Source organism: Talaromyces stipitatus, genomic scaffold (assembly GCF_000003125.1).
Source record: "Talaromyces stipitatus ATCC 10500 scf_1105507295517 genomic scaffold, whole genome shotgun sequence".
NCBI classification, from domain to species: domain Eukaryota; kingdom Fungi; phylum Ascomycota; class Eurotiomycetes; order Eurotiales; family Trichocomaceae; genus Talaromyces; species Talaromyces stipitatus.
Genome location: NW_002990121.1, coordinates 214,121 through 233,803, shown reverse-complemented (window position 1 = coordinate 233,803; position 19,683 = coordinate 214,121). Strand labels below are relative to the sequence as shown.

At 44.5% G+C, this 19,683-nt stretch overlaps 6 protein-coding genes across 6 annotated transcripts, besides 10 other annotated features; 2 read left to right on the top strand and 4 right to left on the bottom strand.

The window, feature by feature from the left end:
• Positions 1 to 288: 288 nt before the first annotated feature.
• On the top strand, positions 289 to 6,100 carry TSTA_000970 (ankyrin repeat-containing protein, putative; the record flags this gene model as incomplete). The annotated part of the gene is made up of 2 exons (XM_002487634.1): positions 289 to 1,757; positions 1,811 to 6,100. The coding sequence occupies 2 exons, from the start codon at positions 289 to 291 to the stop codon at positions 6,051 to 6,053; spliced, it is 5,712 nt and encodes a 1,903-aa protein (XP_002487679.1). The 3' UTR covers positions 6,054 to 6,100.
• A 229-nt stretch (positions 6,101 to 6,329) lies between these two features.
• On the top strand, positions 6,330 to 7,010 carry TSTA_000960 (uncharacterized protein; the record flags this gene model as incomplete). Its single annotated transcript, XM_002487633.1, has 1 exon — positions 6,330 to 7,010. Exon 1 carries the CDS (start codon positions 6,471 to 6,473, stop codon positions 7,008 to 7,010), a length of 540 nt encoding a protein of 179 aa, XP_002487678.1. The 5' UTR covers positions 6,330 to 6,470.
• Positions 7,011 to 7,667: 657 nt separating this feature from the next.
• Positions 7,668 to 7,705: a microsatellite.
• An 876-nt stretch (positions 7,706 to 8,581) lies between these two features.
• Positions 8,582 to 9,883: a mobile genetic element.
• A 274-nt stretch (positions 9,884 to 10,157) lies between these two features.
• Positions 10,158 to 11,118, bottom strand: TSTA_000950 (uncharacterized protein; the record flags this gene model as incomplete). Its single annotated transcript, XM_002487632.1, has 2 exons — positions 10,158 to 10,699; positions 11,035 to 11,118. 2 exons carry the CDS (start codon positions 11,116 to 11,118, stop codon positions 10,265 to 10,267), a joined length of 519 nt encoding a protein of 172 aa, XP_002487677.1. The 3' UTR covers positions 10,158 to 10,264.
• Positions 10,304 to 10,633: a mobile genetic element.
• Positions 11,119 to 11,488: 370 nt separating the features above from the next.
• On the bottom strand, positions 11,489 to 12,370 carry TSTA_000940 (uncharacterized protein; the record flags this gene model as incomplete). The annotated part of the gene is made up of 2 exons (XM_002487631.1): positions 11,489 to 11,696; positions 11,796 to 12,370. 2 exons carry the CDS (start codon positions 12,368 to 12,370, stop codon positions 11,489 to 11,491), a joined length of 783 nt encoding a protein of 260 aa, XP_002487676.1.
• Positions 11,504 to 13,036: a mobile genetic element.
• TSTA_000930 (uncharacterized protein) lies at positions 12,905 to 14,461 on the bottom strand (the record flags this gene model as incomplete). The annotated part of the gene is made up of 3 exons (XM_002487630.1): positions 12,905 to 13,369; positions 13,490 to 13,668; positions 13,699 to 14,461. The coding sequence occupies 3 exons, from the start codon at positions 14,459 to 14,461 to the stop codon at positions 12,905 to 12,907; spliced, it is 1,407 nt and encodes a 468-aa protein (XP_002487675.1).
• Positions 13,763 to 15,355: a mobile genetic element.
• Positions 14,108 to 14,650: a mobile genetic element.
• On the bottom strand, positions 14,570 to 16,396 carry TSTA_000920 (uncharacterized protein; the record flags this gene model as incomplete). The annotated part of the gene is made up of 6 exons (XM_002487629.1): positions 14,570 to 14,906; positions 15,006 to 15,069; positions 15,187 to 15,614; positions 15,654 to 16,120; positions 16,292 to 16,348; positions 16,376 to 16,396. 6 exons carry the CDS (start codon positions 16,394 to 16,396, stop codon positions 14,570 to 14,572), a joined length of 1,374 nt encoding a protein of 457 aa, XP_002487674.1.
• A 533-nt stretch (positions 16,397 to 16,929) lies between these two features.
• Positions 16,930 to 16,987: a microsatellite.
• A 357-nt stretch (positions 16,988 to 17,344) lies between these two features.
• Positions 17,345 to 17,512: a mobile genetic element.
• Positions 17,513 to 18,795: 1,283 nt separating this feature from the next.
• Positions 18,796 to 19,407: a mobile genetic element.
• Positions 18,930 to 18,951: a sequence feature (AT_rich).
• Positions 19,408 to 19,683: the final 276 nt, after the last annotated feature.

Sequence of the window (19,683 nt, the reverse complement as noted above, 5' to 3'; positions counted from 1 at the left end):
ATTCGGTTCCTAGTTATTTATTTCAAGCAAAAATATGTGCTTTCTGTGATTTTTGTCGTAAGCTATTGGTGATCGGGAATTCCTTGCTGAGTGCTCCGAGTGTTGACTCCAGGTCACGCGGGGTATCCTGGTTGACGTGTCTACCCCTCTTTATTGTCGCTACTTGAACGTCTCGTCGACGCCAGTTAGCAACTCCATTTAGTCTACTTTCCAACAGAGTAACCGTCCTCATGTTTGCCTTCCAAAGACACTATCTCAGCTAAAGACGGCTAAATACACCAGTTACACATGTCCGTCAACCAAGACTTCATCGACCTATGGGAAACAGCCATAGAGAAATACATCGAGTCCACCAACCGAACGCCCTCTGAGCAAACTCTGCTGGGGCAACTAACAAGTCCCGAGGGCCTCGAAAAACAGCTCGAGAAAGACCACAGCAAGTTCAACAGCTTCAGAGCAAAACATGGCACACTTACACGCAGACTCAAAAATGCTATCAGACCTTTTACACTGCTTTCGGATGTTGCGTCCAGTGCCCTTTCACTGTCGCCTTTTGCACCTGCTTCTACTATTTTCGGTGCCGTACTCTTCGTTGTGAAAGCCGCCGATGGAGTATCAGAGGCGTACGACTGGATCGATCAACTTTTCGACAAGCTTGGTGATTTCACAGTTCGCTTGGATGAGTACTGCAAAGAAGGTACTGGCTCTCATCTAGGGACAAAGGTCGTCCAGATTTTAGGATGTCTGCTTGAAATCCTTGCCCGTTCTGAGAAGGCAATCAAAATTGGCCGATGGAAAAAGTATGCAGCTGTGATTTTCCTAGGAAAAGATGAGGAGATTAAGGGATCGTTTGACAAGCTTGCCAAGCTATTTGATGAGGAGCAACGACTAGTCATCGCAATCAATTTCGCAACTAATCAGAGAATGGACAAGCGTATTGCAGAAATCAACAGCACTGCGAAGGAGACTCTTGAGACTGTGAAACAAGACCAGCAAGAAAAACTTCGTGAAAAAATCCTTGACTGGATATCCTCAACGAACTTTCCAGCTCAGCAGTCCGACATCATTGCCCGCAGGGAAGAAGGGACCGGATTATGGTTCCTTGAGGATCCCAAATTTGCCTCCTGGGCTCAAGGACCACGGAAGACTTTGTTCTGTCCTGGCATGCCAGGCGCGGGCAAGACAATGATGGCAGCGATAACCATTGATCACCTCTCTAGGACGACACGAAGTGACAGCATCGGAGTTTCGTTCTTATTCTGCAATTACAAGGCGAAATCCGAACAGAGCGCGCAAGCCCTATTTCGCGCTCTTTTGAAGCAGCTGGTACAGAACAAGCCGGATATCGCCGCTCCAGTAAGGAAGATATACGACTACCACTCAAAGGGAGGGACTGGGCCATCTCTCAAAGAGATATTTCAAGCTCTTCGGTCGGTCTGTTCCGATTATACTACAGTATATATTGTCGTAGATGCGTTGGATGAGTGTACGGACAAAGATAATGCGCGAGGCCAACTCATTGACAAACTGCGTGAACTGCAACTGACAACGGACGTACGCCTTCTATTCACGTCTCGATTCATCACCGAAATAACCGAGATATTCCAATCAAATCTGACGCTACAGGTGCGTGCCAGCGAAGAGGATGTGAGAAAGTTCGTTGCAGGGCATATACCACGTCTGCCAAAATGTATTCGACTCGACGATGAACTCAAGCGTGCTGTAGAGGATAAAATCGTTGAAAGTGTTGACGGAATGTTGGTGTTCTCTACTTATTTGTACATGCGAGACATATTGTTGACCTTACTAGGTTCCTCCTCGCGCGTCTACACGTCGACTCGTTTCTTGACAAAAGAACCAAGCACAAAGTATTATCTACATTGAACAATCTCTCGAAAGGGTCGGCAGCGCTTGATGAATCGTACGACGATGCAATCGCACGAATAGATGGTCAGCTGCCCGGAGATCGCTCTCTTGCAAGGCGTGCTATATCCTGGATAACTTTGACACAGAGACCACTCACGACGAAAGAGCTGTGCCACGCCCTAGCCATTGAACCGGGACATAGAGCTCTAAACAATGACAATATTGATGACGTGGAAGACATTATTTCAGTCTGTGCAGGCCTCGTTATGATAGATGAGAAGAGCAGTATCATTCGCCTCGTCCACTACACGACACAAGAATATTTTGAGCGCGAACTCTTGAAGTGGCACCCGGACGCTCAGGAAGAGATAGCGATAACCTGCCTAACGTATTTGTCCTTCGATACGTTCCGAAGTGGTATATGTGCAGATGATGAAGTTTTCAAACAGAGGCTCGTAAGGAATCCTTTCTTCGACTACGTAGTGCGTTACTGGAGCGAGCATATACGGCCAGTCCAAAGTAGAACTGTACGCTTAGCGCTGGCTTTCCTTTGCGATGATGCATTGGTTGGCTGTGCTTTCGAAGGTGCTTTGACGCTAAACAACAAATATATGGGTAATAGGAAACGCAACCTAAATCGGACAAGTGGGCTACACCTCACAGCATGGTATGGACTGCTTCACTTGACAGAGAGGCTTTTGGTAAGCGAGCATAAGGACAGCAACATTGGAGCCGACTCGAAGAACGGAGATGGTCGGACGCCTCTGTCATTGGCGGCAGAGGGGGGCTACGAGGCGGTGATTCGGCTGCTACTCGATAATGAGGACGTCAAACCAGACTCTAAGGACAATGGTGGCCGGACGCCGCTGTCATGGGCTGCGCAGAATGGGTACGGCGGAGTCGTCAAGTTACTGCTCGCTAAGGAGGTCGTCGACCCGAACTCTCGAGGTACGGTGTCCGACTACACGGGGAAGCAGACGCCACTGTTGTTAGCCGCAAGGAACGGGCACGAGGCGGTAGTTAAGCTGCTTCTCGCCGAGGAGGAAATCGACCCCGACTCCAAAGACGACGGTTACTACGGATTGTGGCTGACACCCCTGTCGTTAGCCGCCAGTAACGGACATGAGGCGGTAGTCAAGCTGTTGCTTGCCAAGGAGGGTGTGAATCCGGACTACAAGCAGCCTGACAGATACTGGGATGATCACGGCTTTACTGATTATTACGGCCAGACCCCGCTATCATTTGCCGCAAGATATGGGCACGAGGGAGTAGTCAAGCTACTGCTAGCCAAGGAGGGGGTTCATCCAGACTCTGCGGATTCGAGGGGCCGGACGCCGCTGTCATGGGCCGCAGAAAATGGGCATGAAGGAGTAGTCAAGTTACTTCTAGCCAAGGAGAACGTTCATCCAGACTCTGTGGATTCGAGGGACCGGACGCCGCTGTCATGGGCCGCGGAGAAGGGGAATAAGACGGTCGTGAAGCAGCTTCTCAATACCAACAAGGTGGACATAAACTCAAAGGACGCTGAGTACGGTCGGACACCACTTTCATGGGCGGCGGGGAATGGAGATGAGGAGGTCGTAAAGCAGTTACTTGAAACTGATAAAGTGGATATAGACTTGAAGGATAGATATGGTCAGACACCGCTGTCTCGAGCTGTGGAGAAGGGATATAAGGCAGTCGTGAAACAACTACTTGATTCTGGTAAGGTAGATGTGGACTTAAGGGATCAGTACGGTCGGACACCGCTATCGTGGGCTGCGGATAACGGAGATGAGGCAATTGTGAAGCAGCTGCTCAATACTAGTAATGTACACGTGGACTCGAAGGATAAGGACGGTCGGACGCCATTGTCACGAGCTGCGGAAAGGGGACATGAGGCGGTCCTGAAGCAATTACTTGATACCGAGAAGGCAGATATAGACTCGATGGATTCTGAGTATAGCCGGACTCCGCTATCATGGGCTGCCGAGAACGGCCATAATGCCGTCATAAAGCAGTTGCTCGATTCTGGCAAAGTGGATGTAGACTCAAAGGATAAGTACGGTCGGACACCCCTTTCGCGAGCCGCAGGGTACGGCAATGAGGCGACCGTGAAGCTGCTGCTCGATACTAGAAAGGTGGATGTGGACTCGAAGGATGAGGACGGTCGGACTCCGCTGTCATGGGCTGCGGCGAACGGTCATAATGCCGTCGTAATGCAGTTGCTCGATTCTGGCAAGGTGGATACAGACTCAAAGGATAAGTACGGTCGAACGCCCCTGTGGTTGGCTGCGGCGTACGGCAAGAAGGCGGTCTTGAAGCAGCTGCTTGATACTGGAAAGGTGGATGTGGATTCAAGGGACTCTGACTATAATCGGACGCCGCTGTGGTGGGCTGCGTGGCATAGCGACGAGGCTGCCGTGAAACAGCTGCTTGATTCTGGCAAGGTGGACGCGGATTCGAAGGACACTGAGCACGGTCGGACACCACTGTGGTTAGCTGCGGAGAAAGGCAGGAAAATGATTGTGAAACAGCTGCTTGATACTAGAAAAGTGGACGTGAACATGAAGGACTCTGAGCACGGTCGGGCACCATTATGGTTAGCTGCGGAGAATGGATACGAGACAATTGTAAAGCAGCTGCTTGATACTGGCAAGGTGGACGTGAACATGAAGGACTCTGAGCACGGTCGGGCACCATTATGGTTAGCTGCGGAGAATGGATACGAGACAATTGTAAAGCAGTTGCTTGATACTGGCAAGGTGGATGTTGACTCGAGGGACTCTGAGCACGGTCGGACACCACTGTGGTTAGCTGCATATAAGGGGCACGAGGCCATTGTGAGACATCTGCTTGATACTGGAAAGGTGGATGTGGAGGCGAAAGACTCTGGCTACGGTCAGACACCGCTATGGTCAGCTGCGGATAGGGGACACGACGCGGTTGTAAAGCACCTACTCAATACTGGAAAGGTGGATGTGGATGCAAAAGAATCAACTTATGGTTATACACCGCTCTGGTCCGCTGCGAGTTACGGCTATGAGACAGTTGTGAAACTTCTACTTGATACTGGTAAGGTTGATGTGAATTCAAGGGACGGCTTCGGTCGGACACCGCTATGGCTGGCCACGGAGAAAGGATATAAGGCGGTAGTCAAGCAGCTACTCGATAGCGGCAAGGTGGATGTTAATTCGAAGGATAGCTTCGGTCAGACACCGCTATTGTTAGCTGTAGGGAATGGAGACGAGGAGGTTGTCAAACAGCTGCTCGATACCGGTAAGGTGGAGATGGACTTGAAGGACTCTGATAGTCAGATGCCGCTGCGACGGGCGGCAGCAGAGGGCTACGTGGCCATAGTTCGGCTGCTGGTTGAGAAGGATAACGTCGACGCTAATTCAAAGGACAATTATGGTCGGACACCACTATCATTAGCAGCAGCGCAAGGGCATGAGGCGGTGGTTCAACTATTACTTAAAAAAGATCATATCGAGGCCGATTTAAATGACAATGACGGTCGGACACCGCTGTCGTGGGCCGCAGCAGAAGGCTACAAGGCGATAGTTCAACTGCTGGTCGAGAAGGATGATGTCGAGGCCGACTCGAAGGACAATGACGATCAAACGCCGCTGTCGTGGGCCGCAGCAATGGGCTGTGAGGCAATAGTTCGGCTTCTGGTCCAGAGGGACGATGTCGACGTCGACTCGAAGGATAAATATGGTCAGACACCGCTATCGAGGGCTGCAGAGCGCGGTAAAGAGGCGGTAGTTCGGTTGCTAGTCGAGAGGGACGACGTCAACGCCGACTCGAAAGATAATATTGGTCGAACACCATTATCATGGGCGGCAGAGGGAGGCTATGAGGCAATAGTTCGGCTGCTAGTCGAGAGAGATGATATCGACACTGATCCAAAAGATGTTTATGGTCTAACACCACTATCAATAGCGGCAGGGCAAGGCCATGAGGCGGTAGTTCAGCTCCTAGCCGAGCGGGACGAAGTTGAGGCTGATTCGAAGGATAATAACGGTCGTACACCGCTGTCAAGAGCAGCAGCAGAAGGCTATCAGGAGGTGGTTCAGCTTCTAATTGAGAGGGATGACGTCGATCTTGAGTCGAGGGATAATATCGGTCGGACACCACTGTCATGGGCGGCAGAGGGAGACCACGACGCGGTGGTTCAGCTGCTACAATCCTCTTTACCTGTGTAGTCTAATGTAGAGAGTCACTTTTCCCTCAATAATTCTAGCACTATTCCAGAAATGTATGGCAACATTTTTTTTATATAAACTGTCTTAGTAGGTATAATATGGGGACCCTCAATGGATAGCTATTCTGTCCATTTAACACCCTCCTCTTGACAGGAAGGTGCTTGCCAGAGACGCTTGATCAGCCTTACCTGCTACCAGGTGCACCTTGTCAACCGCCGCGCTCCGTAATGTTCGTTGACAAAGATTAAACTACCCATCTCTGCGCGTGCAGACCGATATTAGTGAAACTCCAGAAACGCACACTGAAGAGGGTGGATCGATGCAGATCGCGGTAAGCAGTTCGGCACGGAACGAGATGGTAGGATTTGGTGGAGCGATCCAGAGGAAACCGCCCCGGTATAGAAAGCTAAAACCCGAATGAAATCAACAACTCTCAATATCGCACGATCCCAAAAAGTTATTAGCAAAGGCTTGCCCGAGAAAGTGGGCAAACACGTTAAAAGAGTGGATGCGGCGCTCCTGGGCAAACACACCCAACAGCTATATGATCGATTATCATGGAAAGAAGCGAGCGTGCTAGCGCAACTCCGGACTGGCATGGCAAGATTAAATGGGTATCTCTATCGAATCAACGTAGCGCAGACAGATCAGTGTGCATGTGGACAAGCAAGAGAAACCGTAGAGCACTTCCTCTTTCGATGTCAGAAGTGGACGGCATACCGGACAGAAATGCTGCAATGTACGAACACCTACCGAGGCAACATATCCTTCTTCCTAGGAGAAAAATCACCTTCAGATAATCAGAACTGGACCCCAAGCTTCGAAGCGGTACAAGCCTCGACGCCACTTAACTATGTAGACGAACACAAATCAACCACTCCTCCCGATCCAACTCACACCAACCACCTCGTGACAGACACGGTAGACGCGCTTCAACTGCCGAAGATAGGATGTTGAACACTTGAAGAAGCGCCTTCAAGCCAGCTACTAACAAAATTACTAACCCACGAGCATCCGCTACGATACTGACAGATGAGATGACATATATTAAAAGTGATCATGTATGGGCTCTAAGGAGACACAGCATATATATTGGGACATGTATTAGTAGATTAGTGATAGTTGCCCTTTCGGCTTGGCCGCCGGGCGTTAATAGATTGTGTGTGTGTGTGTCATTGTTTAACGGCCGTAGGTCGTGATTAATCACTGCCTACCCATTCCCTAGTGGGACAAAGGCCACCAGGGGGTAAGCCCTGGGTGTCAAGAATTATATACAAGATGTGACTCTTTGGCGCACTTACATGGCTGCTGTGGTCAGATAGATAACCTCTACATGTAGAGGGTGAATGTTGCTGCCAGCTGCAGTGGTCCGCCTATTCCCTGTGACCAAATCTAACATGTTCAACACCGATGCAGTTTTAAAGAGAGAAAAGGAAAGACAATGAAAACAAAAGACATAAGTAGCTATAAGTCTCTTGGCTTATGTACTAAGAGGGGGGTGTCGAGGGTAGATGTCCTCAAAGAATTGGGTCTCCGTAAGCCATTTGGCTAGTCTTGTGACGGCCAAGCATGAGGCTATTCAGAAATGTGTACGGTTCGTAGAACCGCTGGTTGGTGTGTGTGTGTGTGTGTGTGTGTGTGTGTGTGTGTGTTGTCAGATAATCCGGCTTTCAAACGAGGCAGAAAGATCGACTGTTCAATCTTACAGGTCTAAAAGGCACCTTTAGGCATATATCTGGGCACCTAGATTTCAGCCCAATATTTACCCCTCCTGATAGCTCACAAGTCACCCCGCCAAAGGTGTCTATAAAGGACCCGGCTTTAAAGACTTGAAAGACAGACACAGAACTCAATACATATAATCTTGCTAGTCACTTCTTTTCTTTGATCCTAGTAAAACACTCTTCAGGATTGGCCTGGAATAAACCGACCAATCCGACATGTGTGTGTGTATTTAACAGCCGTGGTTCGTGACTCGCACGCTTCCCACCGATCCCTACTGGGACATAGGCCGCCGAGGGGTAAATCTCGGGCTTCAGGTCCTATCGGATTTATATACAAATAAGAGACTCTTTGGCGCATTTCCATAGCTGCCATGGTCTTACAGGGAGGTCCACTTCTAGGTGGGTTTTAAGTATTTGCCAGCTGCAATGATCCACCTACGCTCCATGACCCATAATTCTACCACCATAGTACTTAAGTAGTGAGTTTTGAAAGAAGTGAGGAAAGAAAGGAAAGAGAGATATAAAGGGAAAGTAGGACTGGCTTAGCTAGGTGCTAAGGAGAGGTTAGCGAGGATAGATGTTCTCAAAGAAACGGGTCTCTGCTAGCTATGTGGCTAGTTTTTGTGTTCCTTTCGCAGTGCCTAAAAGAAAAGAGATAACTTCAGAAGAGGGTTCAGGAGGACGAGGGGCTCATCTCTTAGCTATATAGCAGAAGAAGAAATATAGAAGTACTTTTCTTGCTCCACATCAATAGAGAAGATAAGTATCATCATGATTAAAGTGTTCATGGTAGTCCGCAGAGTCTCCATAACCAGTATGAGCCGCTATGATACGGCTAAGGTTAAGTTGGTTGAGTTAAAGCTCTCTAGGGCGTTTAGAAGATGTAGTTATTTCTAGATTTTAGTATGTCTGTGGTGCTACAGTCTGCCACTGTGTCTGAGCAGTAGAAAGAGATTAAGTCTTGGTATATCTCTTTAGCGAGGCGTATGAGGACTTATATGAAGAGAGGGGGATAGAGGCAGCTCCTTCCTTAGCAGCAAGATCAGCCACTTCATTCTCAGGGATTTTGGTGTGTCCAGGGACCCATCGGATTTAGATTGATCCACTTTTAGTGTGTGGAAGCCTTTCGCGTAGTGGCCAGGCGGCTACAAGGGTGCGAAAGGATTCAAAGACTTCTTAAGAGAATCCTGTAGAGGGAGATAGAAGGCGTGTGGCAACTTCCAGGTTGTCAAGACAGATCCATAAGTTGGTAGTAAATTGAGCTGTTGGGTATGCTATTACTACTTGAGCACCAGCTAGAGCAGCTTCTGCTTCAGCATCAAAGACTTCTTTCCTATGTCCATATAAGAGTGAGGAGCAGAGGAACTGATGGTGTGCTTGAAATCCAATATAGCTATCCCCTGCACGTCCATCTACCAGCCTAGATCTATCTAAAAAGATTACAATATCTGAGCTAGAAATGATACATTGGAAAGCCATGAAATTAGCCGCTGCCTGTTCCTTAGTGCGTCCCATGGGAGCTCCTATTCGAGCTTGGGTATTCTCACGAGACTCGCGAGGATGCTAGGGAGCGTATTGGAGGGGGTTTATCTGTTTGGAGTTGGGGAGGGCCAGTATACGATAAGCAAATCGGCTAGTTTGTTGGCCATTACTAGCAATCTGTTCTGCGCGTCTTAGAAGTGGGTAATAAGGGTCAAGACGCCATAGGTGGACAGTTGCAAGGAGGGCTATTCGATCTAGTTCAATTTCTGGTAGAGAGAATCTAGACTCTCGATAAAGGATAGGAATTGGGGTTGTGCGGAAGACTGGAAGGACTGCTCTTGCGCCTATTAATATTACTTTAGTTAGTTTCTCAAGATGTTCTCTAACTTGGTTTGAAGTCTAGGAAGGCCCAGGGTGAGTATATCCTAGCCACCAGGTTTCAGCACCATAGTATACTTTATAAAGTATACAGGCTGATACAGTCTGCTATAGTAAATAAGATTTGACTCCTCAGACAGTATTCCTTAGAGAGTAAAGGATATTAGCTATAGTAAGGGCTTTAAATGCTGTTTCTCTAACATGCTATTTAAATGTTAGCTTTTTGTCAAAGAGGATTCCTAGCCATTATAGATATAGCTATTTAGTATTTTCTAATATTGTAATATGTGACGGCTGGGTTACGGGGCAGGATATCGTACGGACGTTGCCGGCACCTGGACGGAGCCCTAAGCCCTAAAAGGATGACCCTAACGGGGATATCCTCCTTTGTCTTCAGGATTTCCTAAATAGGCACCGACAAGGCCCCGGACGCACATGTAAAAAGAGTCCTTACGAGCGGCATAGCGAGTCTTCTCCCTCTTTCCTCATGCTTAGTTTTTGCTCGATTAGTTACCCCTTAGGATAGAGAATGAACACCTTCACAAATAGATCTAGCTTTCACTGAAGATGTGTGGGTTGGGTCCTGGTCTGCTTTATATTAGGAGAAGTGAAGAAGCTTGTATTTATCTAATGCAAATGTAATGCCCTCTGCAGCTCCCTAGTTAAGAGCTTCTTAAAGTGAGTTGATAAGGCTTTGTAGTTAGTAGCAAGAGATGTTGAGATTGCTAGGTTAGCTGCGTCGTCCGCATAACCAAATCTGTTCTTTGGGTTTCCTAGACGGAATAGAGGCGCTATATAGAGCATGAAAAGGATGCCAGATACTGGGGATCCTTGTGGAAGACCGCAGGCAATGTCTGTTGAGGGGCCAATCTCTCCATCAAGTTGGATCTGGACTGATTGTCCAGTGGCGAAGGAGGCAATCCAAAGAATGAGATTGGTAGGCCAGCCCTGCTCACGTAATCTGCAGATCAGTCTGCCGGGAAGCACGGCATCAAAGGTAGACCTCGCCACGACCCGCGGGTCACCCTGACGACCCGGACCGCGACCCGGACCACGGAGATTCTTGGGTCATCAGCCCCAACCCTGACCCTCCATAAGGGGAGGGTCGTTGATGGTACAACCTGTCGGATTGGTGGGTTGACTCCAGGCCAATCCTGAATAATTGTTACAAGGATGGTAAAATTAAAGAAGTGAGTAGCAAGATTGTATCTGTTCTGTTCCTCTGAGTACATCAGGTTCCAAAGCCGGGTTTATATAGATATTTTGCCGAGATGTGTAACAACTAGCAGACTTGAGGTTCTCACTGTTCCAAGCAATACGGTCATGACGTCTCAAGTCGAGTTTCAGGTGCACCAGGTGAAGGTTTATATGTTTGAGGATGGTTTTTGATTATATACCTCATTGCAAATCCGGATTATCTGACACAACCTGACCCTCAGGGTCATGACCCAACCCTTAGGGTCGTAAAATAGTGCAAACATCATCAGGTCACGAGTTGTATAAATTCTGTTGGAGCTCGGTTACGCTAGGATGGATACGGAATATAGGCAAATAATAAGAACTTAGAGTTGAGAATTTCTATGTATTGATGCACACTCTCTAATACAAAACTTGTCAGGAATGTTGACCTCTTTTATATGTGAGGTCCTGTACAAACTAGATCATGAGATGACATCCAGTCGAACCTTCTAGATATAGCCATATAGAGCTGATTGGATGTCTATATCTTGTCAGTATGTGAACCTAGTTCTCGAAATTTCTTCATGTTATAGTATGATGGATTCCCAATTAGGGATAGCGTATTGCGTTCCAACACACCCCCCCAGGAAGGAAAGCTTGAAGCTTTTATTCCTACAGTAAATGTGCTATATCCACTAATCCCTGGTGTTTTCTCCAATTCACAAAGATCTGGCCCTTGAGCAACTTTGTAAGGCCATCTGCAACCATTCTCTTGGTGTCGACCCATTGAATATGAAGTTGCTTGCTCTGAATCTCTTGGTGGAGCCAGTGGTGATAGATGTCGATATGGCGTAGACTTGTGTAGAAATTGGGTTCTGGACTCGTCAGTAGGTGTATAGTTTGAGTATTGTCATATTAAATAGATAGTTCATGCTCTGGCTTGAAGCCGATTGCTTCAAAGACACGTTTCTAGATATACAATCGCTTTACGGCTTCAGTTACTACTCTTAGTTCCGCTTTGGTGGTAGAGGTTGTTACATATCTTTGTTTTGTAGCCTTCCAGTCGACGGGTCCGTTGTACAGCTGAATAAGATAACCCTCTGAGCTTATACAATCAATGTTATCTCTAAATGAAGCATCTGAGGCACATACAACAACGTCTGATTCTGACTTCCTTAGTGGTGAGTATTCGATAGCAAGGAATCTTATATTGAATAGATATTGTATCACTTGTTTGATCTGCTGTATGTGGATAGGTGATGGATTGGTGGCATGTTTAGCAAGCTTGTTGACAGCCTTTGCAATATCGATTCGTGTTATGACAGCGGCGTACATGACTGACCCAACCATTTCCTGATAATGGTAAATATCTTGATTTGTTGCTTTCCCATCAAAAGGCTTAATATCAACTGATATTGGTGTTTTGACTAGGCCGTAGGTTAATCCAAATTTCTTAGCTATTTTGGTGATGTAGGAGTCTTGACAAATCCAAATTTTCTGCTGTTCTCTATCTCGTAAAATTCGCATGTTGAGAAACCATTCAAACTTGTCCATTTTTCTGAGTTTGTATGTTGCCATCAAGGTCTTCTCAATTTTTTCGAATTCCGCTTGTTTTGTGGCTTTGTCGTAGAATATTAAAATGTCGTCAACAAAAAATAATAGAAATATACCGTTTTTAACTAATAGACATTCTTCATCTAGTATCTGTTCGAATCCGAGTGTTTTCATCAAGGTTTTTGTAAATTCTTTCTGCCAAAGCCGTGGACTGCGTCGTAATCCATACAGTGCTTTCTTGAGTTAAATAGCCATACCAGGAATTTTGAAGCTGTTCAGAAACTCAGTATATACCTCTTCGTCAAGGTTGCTATTCACAAATGCATTGACAGCGTTATATTGTGCTATCTCTAAGTCAAATACAGCTGCCAGAGATATCATCATCCTGAAGATTCATGCTGCCAACGTTGCCGCTTGTATTTCCAAATTATTGTCATATTGCAGATCACCACGTACACAAATCTATGCTTTGAACTTGGAAATCTTGCCAAATTTATCAAATTTGTATTTGAAAACCTATATTAGTGGTAACACTTATTTATTATAGAGTTTTTGGACAAACTTGAACGTTCCTTTCTTCTTTAGTGTGTCAAATTTGGTTTTTGCAGCTTCAATGAACTCCTTTTTATATTTGTGCCGTAGAACGCCAGTCCAGTTCTTGGGTTCTGGTGGGAGCTCAGATTCGTGAAGGTTGTCAGTTTTTTCCATAGCGGCCATGAAGGACTTGGCTAGTGAGGACTCTTGGAATAGCTTCATTCTTGCGAATGCAGCTCGTTGCTTCTTTCTTACATTTTTGCTGGATTCTGAATTATCAGTTGCTAGGCTTCGAGCTCTTTTTGAAGCTATTCGCACTCTTGGACCTGTCACGATATTCCTTTCTAATAAATCAGCACTGATTTCTGCTGCTTTGGGTGCGTTATTATTGTTTAAGGGTGTAGAAGGTAGGGTAATCTCCTTCTCAGATCCTGTGACATTTCTTAATGGAGTGTTTGGCGCGCTCTAATTGGTCAGTGGAGGTGTTGGTAAGTCGCGATTTCCTATTTAGGGAATCTGTTCTTCCGGATTTTTAGTTATTCCGCTTTCCCCTGTATAGCTTCAATCAGTTTCTTCCTTTCTCACCACGACTTCGTCCTCTTTCACCCCCCCAGATTCCACAATATTGGAATCGCCACGATTTTCAGTGCAAATATCTTGAAAGATTTCTTGGGCATCCTCCATTTGCATGTCAGGATTGTATATATGTTCGTCGTTTTGTGCTTCAATATTTCCAATTCCAGTAATTGGTGCCTCGATTTGAACTGGAGTTTCAGTATCTAGCTAATTCGAACATTCATTTGACCCCCTCGCTGGTGAGAACCTTATACTGGCGGGTTGCCAACGTTGAAGCCTTATGTCGTCATCAACTGAATCAAACACTTGATTGTCCTCGTCAATATCTTCAAGGTTTGAAATTTCTAATGATTCTGTTATCGTTGTCACACCATCTCTGATGATTTCCCTAGCGAATGGATGTTCTAGGTCATATCTCTTCGTTTCGTCAAAAACAACGTCTCGTGCTCGAATGACCTTCGTTCCCCGTGGACCTGTCGTCCAAATGAGCCAAATATTGTGAGCTTTATATCCCACTAGATATCTAATCTGCGCTCGTGGAGCTACTTTGTGGCTTTTCTTTATGTCAATCCGTACATAAGTCTTTGATCCAAATAAAAACAGATTTCCAACATATGATTTCTTCCTATACACTGACTCATATGGCGTTTTATAGTTCAAGGATTTTGTTAGTGTTTGGTTCATGATATGAACAGCTGCTCTGGCTGCCTCTAGCCATAACCCTTCAGATAGATTGGCTTCAATAATCATGCTCCTTGCCCTAGTAGCAATTATATCCCCAGCTTTCTCGCTTAGGCCGTTCTGCTCAGGCGTATCAGGAACTGTCGTGACTAATATCTTTCTTTTCCTTTTGCAATAGTCCTTGAAGTCGTTGCCATTAATTGAGCTTTCGCCGTCCACATGTATAGTCTTAATAACACACTTGAAGGTATGTTCGATGTCCTCAATTAGTCTTTCTAGGTCGAAATTAACTGATTTCATTATGGTAGTGACTAATACGTGGAATTTAGTTAATAGATCCACTGCATGGAGGATATATCTGTCAAAATTCCATGCCAAGTTCATGACAATAATGTCAACGAATATCTTTTAAAATGGCCTTGTTGGTAGCGGCATCGCTACCCTGCTGATTTGACGTTTGGCCGTGGTAAGTTCGCAGGTTTCACATTTGATTTTGAATCCCTCGTTATTGCGGCTTGGAACTGACATAACAATAGCTCCCTCTATTGCTTCTTGGAGTTTCTCAATAGCTCTGGATGATACGTGTCCGAATCTTTTATGCCACACATTCATCAGATCTTTGAGTATGTTTTTCTCCATGGAATTGAAGGCAAAGTCGACACTAAGCGAACTGCGTGCTGGCTTATTCTCATCCCATTCAATAAGGTAAAGATTTCCTTCTCGTCGAATATGACACAATTCCTGACTGTTCTTTTCCAATAATCATTTTCGGGTGTCATAATATATACCATGGTCCTCCATAATCCCTTGTGATATAATATTGGTATAAAAGCCTTCAACATACCAGGCATCACGGACGATAATACCCTTTCGCTTAACCTTTTCACTGATCGGTTGTGTGGGATATACTATTGTTTCTCTAGGTCCAGTTATTTTGATTCTTGTGTTTCCAACAAGCAGCCACCTAGATTCATTGCCTAAATTTTGGAGCCTTCTTTGATTGTTGAAAATATGAGTTGTTGTACCGTTATCCATTATGACTTTATTTGTAAGGTTGTCGTTCGAGGCTAATAATACTGTATCCAATCTGACAGCACATGTAATCTTATCAGAATCATACATAAAATTCGATCTTTCCAAATCCTTATCTGTTTTCTTGCTAGTATCGGAATCTCGCTCTTTCTTTTTCTTTTCCAGTCCTTTCTTAACCTGTTTCAAGGCGTTGGCATATGGGGTGTCCTTTTTCTCAAGATTCTTGAACTTTTCCTCAATACTGATGTCTGATTCCCAGTCCTTAGGTCGTTTTGCTGGGTTCACGTATGGGCAGTCCTCAAATTGGTGCTTCTGGCCGCAGAGACATGTTTTGTCCTTCAATTTTGATCTCATCTGACTTTTCTTGTTGTCTTCAGGCTGATCTGACTTTCCATTGAGAGTTGCCATAGCGATATCGCGTCTGTGACTTAATTCCAACTTATTATTGGCTTCAACCTACTTGTCGAATGTTCCTATGATCTCATTAATATCTGGAATCTCCGTTAAGCCTGATGTATCTAATCCCATATCGTATTTAAGGATTCTTGTGCTCCAGATGTCGTGAAACTTGGGCGCAATCTCTACAGTGGATTGTATGAAGTCTCGTGCCAATCTTGTGTCTAACAACTCATAGAAATTGGCAAGCTTCATATCCAGTACGAGGGTTCTCCATTTTTCTGCCCATTCCTTCGGTCTTTGAGTGCGTTTCAGATTAAGAAGACTTCGTTCTTGGTTCAAGAGCAGGTCGTTCTCTCGTTGTTCTGTAAGGGCAAACCGTCTCTTCAAAGTTCGGATTATTTCCTTAATATCTTCCATTTGCTGGATTTCTGACTGGTGGCCAAGTTCGATTGTATCAAGGATATAGTTCTTGACGTTTGTCATTTGCTCTATATGCTTCTCATATTGAGCCTTATTGTGTTCATAAATCTATCATTGCGAATCATAAGCTGCCATGTTAGCTTGCCAGTTCATTAGCTTGAATTACTTAATAGCAATATCTTTATCGCCGGATAGGTCTGGCTTAGAAGGTTGAATGGGCTCTATCGGTTTTGTTGGCGCTGGCTCCAAGTCCCCAGTATTGATGGTACTTGGATTCACATATTCCCAGACTCGTTCCTTTGTCGCCTTTGTTCTTAGTTGTTCTATCCATTTTCTCTAATTGTCCGAGGTTTTTAGAATTACAGTTGTCTTTTTCTTGTCCATGGCTAAGCAATTCAGACAGAGCTTGGGCTGTTCCCAAAGGTTTAGATTCAATTGATATACTTTGATAACCAGCTTTTGGATATAGAGGATTATAGGCAGTTTCTGAATATCTATCTTACAGCAATCCCGGGCTCATAACTGTTGGAGCTCGGTTACGCTAGGATGGATACAGAATATAGGCAAATAATAAGAACTTAGAGTTGAGAATTTCTATGTATTAATGCACACTCTCTAATACAAAACTTGTCAGGAATGTTGACCTCTTTTATATGTAAGGTCCTGTATAAACTAGATCATGAGATGACATCCAGTCGAACCTTCTAGATATAGCCATATAGAGCTGATTGGATGTCTATATCTCGTCAGTATGTGAACCTAGTTCTCGAAATTTCTTCATGTTATAGTATGATGGATTCCCAATTAGGGATAGCGTATTGCGTTCCAACAAATTCTGTAGATTTTAGTGGTATTTTTGCGTATCTCAATTACAGCATTTATAGGTCTACTTGGTTAGCTCTAATCACCCTGAAAGCATTAAATCAAAATAAATTAGATAAATTAAACAGACAAATTAAACAAATTAAACTACATGTTCTATATCTCATATCCATCAAGCAACCTTGAACGCTTGCGAACTCTACCTGACACTCAGTGCTGAATCTCTAGTAGAGATATAACCTTACTATTATTCTCCTGGGCACTTTCCGCATCCTCAGCTATATCCCTTAGGTGTCTTTTGCCAAGTGCCTTTGTAGATGGGCCATACGAAGTTGCTTGGGACTCTATAGAAAGCCCTTCATCCTCTTTATCATCACTAATTAGATTAATAGTGATTTATTACTAAGTTCTCTTTTTCTTTACAGCCTATATCTCCTAAGTCAAAAGATATTCAGACAGCATTATTCGCTCCTTTTCATGAATCTCGAACCGTGATGTACACATATACATCATAAGATCTAAGATTGTTTGAGGCTGTAGAGAGCCTCGGTGATAATAGTAGATATCTTATATAGAGTTAAAAAGCCACTCTACTCCTGCACTACTAGCTAGAATAGAGAGAATATCTCGTGTAAGCCTCGCCATTCCAGAGAATTCATCTTGGTGATATTTCCACCAGGTTCGAGATTGGGCATTTGGAACTATATCTAAAAGAGAAATCAGTAATTATTCCTATCAAGATCAAGAGATACTCACTGCTATTAAGATACCTTACAAGCTCATCAGACTAAACTGGCTGTTGAATCTAAGATTGCTGCAACTCATCCTGAATACAGGCTAAATCAAATTCATCCATTACTATACTTGTTAAGGGAGCACCTAATATCTGCTGCTCCTAGGCAAGATTCTCCAGGTACTTCTCAAGAGAGGACTTAAGGCTCTGGTGATAAGTTGCTTGGTAATCAATTCTGTCTTCCTCTAGGTCCCAGTCTGCAGTTAAGAAGAACTGAAGTTTATCCTATGAAGAAAGAATAGTGCTAATGGCGTAGAGATGACCATCCATATTATCAGTGTCTTTATAGTAGATTGAGAGCTTATCCTTTGCTGCTTTAAAAGATGCAAGTATCACCTACTTCTAAGTGACCCTCTTCTGTCTAAGCTGTCTAATTGACTTTTCTAGATGGTCAAATAACTTATTATAGATCTTAAAAACCCAATGGATGGTGATATTCTTGGACTTCAAGAGAAGGGTCGTGAATCAGTAAAAAGGCTAAAGAATATAGATAAGATAGTCTACTTGTCGCTACTGCTCCTAATTCAAGGCAAAGTGCTCTTAGTTGTACTAAGAGCAGAAAGTATTAAAGGTCTGCTTGTGACGTCTCAATAAGCCTATTCTAATGATAATCCTAAGCTTGGGAGAAGAGGAAGGGAAGGCCTAAGTTACAAACAAGTTGGTTGATATGATCTTGCAATTCTGCCATTTTAGACCGCTTTCCCCATAAGGCCTCCATCCCATGACAGAGTGTATTTGGAGAGCCTCAAGGCTCAGCGCCAGTTTTTCCCTTTCTTCTTCTTCTTCACACTTAGTTTTCTTCGTCGATACTGCTACGCTTAGAAATGAAGTTGTTTCTGGGCCTTGAGCGTCCATCACACTGCTAGAGTTTCTTTATGTGTACAAGCATTAAGAACGTGGAGTTCCACCAAGTAGTAACATCCTGGATTGGCCCAAGCTTTGGCTTTTTGGTTTGCAAGTTGTAGAATGACTCTCGGCGCTGAGGACTCGTGTTAATATAAATTGTAAGGCTTCAAATCTAAGAAACAGATTAGGATAATGAATGAGGATAAAAGCTACGATATCGCACCTTATTCAAAGTATCCACGATCTCGCGTTTCTGCTGTCTCGCATGAAGACTATCCACCTAATCATCAGACTATGTCTGCTCAGCCATATTAATCTTTGGAGCAGCCTTCATCTTCCCAAGGAGATCTTTGAGACTCAGCTAGATTATATATGCAATATAGGGTACCTAAATGATAATAACATTGTTCAAGGATTGTAGTGACTTAATTACCTCGTGGACACTTACCATGAGAGTAATATTATTTAAAATATTATTGGTGGTTACCGCAAGCACTCAATTAGTGATCTGATACTCCTGTAGCAGCTGGAAGAGCACTACACTTAAATTTGCACTAGAATGAGATCCATGCAAGTATTTAAATCCTAGTAATATCTCATGATATTCCTAGTTCTCATTGAGAAAGTATCCTGTAATCATTATAAATATCTATTAGAATAGAGATATCCAGCAATCCAGGACAAGTGATAGCTTCACACCAGAAGAGAGTTTTTAATGGATACTCTTTTAATTCTTACAGACGAGGTCTTAAAGCTACTAGCGTATAACTTTAGCAGAAGGAATTTCTAGCATTAATAATGCTAGCTAGGTATAGGAGATTAAATCATAGAACTCAGTATACTTAAGAAAAAGAAAGAGTAGATATAATACAGTGAGGAGCTGAGCAAGCTTCCGCTGCCAAACTTGCTTATCAAATCTTTGTACTGTTACATTCTGCGCCTAGATGTTGAGATCAGAACTGGGATGCTTACTGTCAAAGTCAGGTCTTAGACATACTGCATATTTGTGGGTGCACTAAGGTGCATATACGTACGTACGAAGCACTTGAGTCAATCTCAATAGGTGATTCTTGGGTTCTGTGTTCTGTTGTGTCTATCTGTCTTAATGAGGCCCCGACGCGGTCTATATAGTCCTTGCTTGACGAGGTCACGTGTAAGCCATACGTGACCTCTACTTGCTGCATACCAGTGCCAGGCATCTCGATTGCAC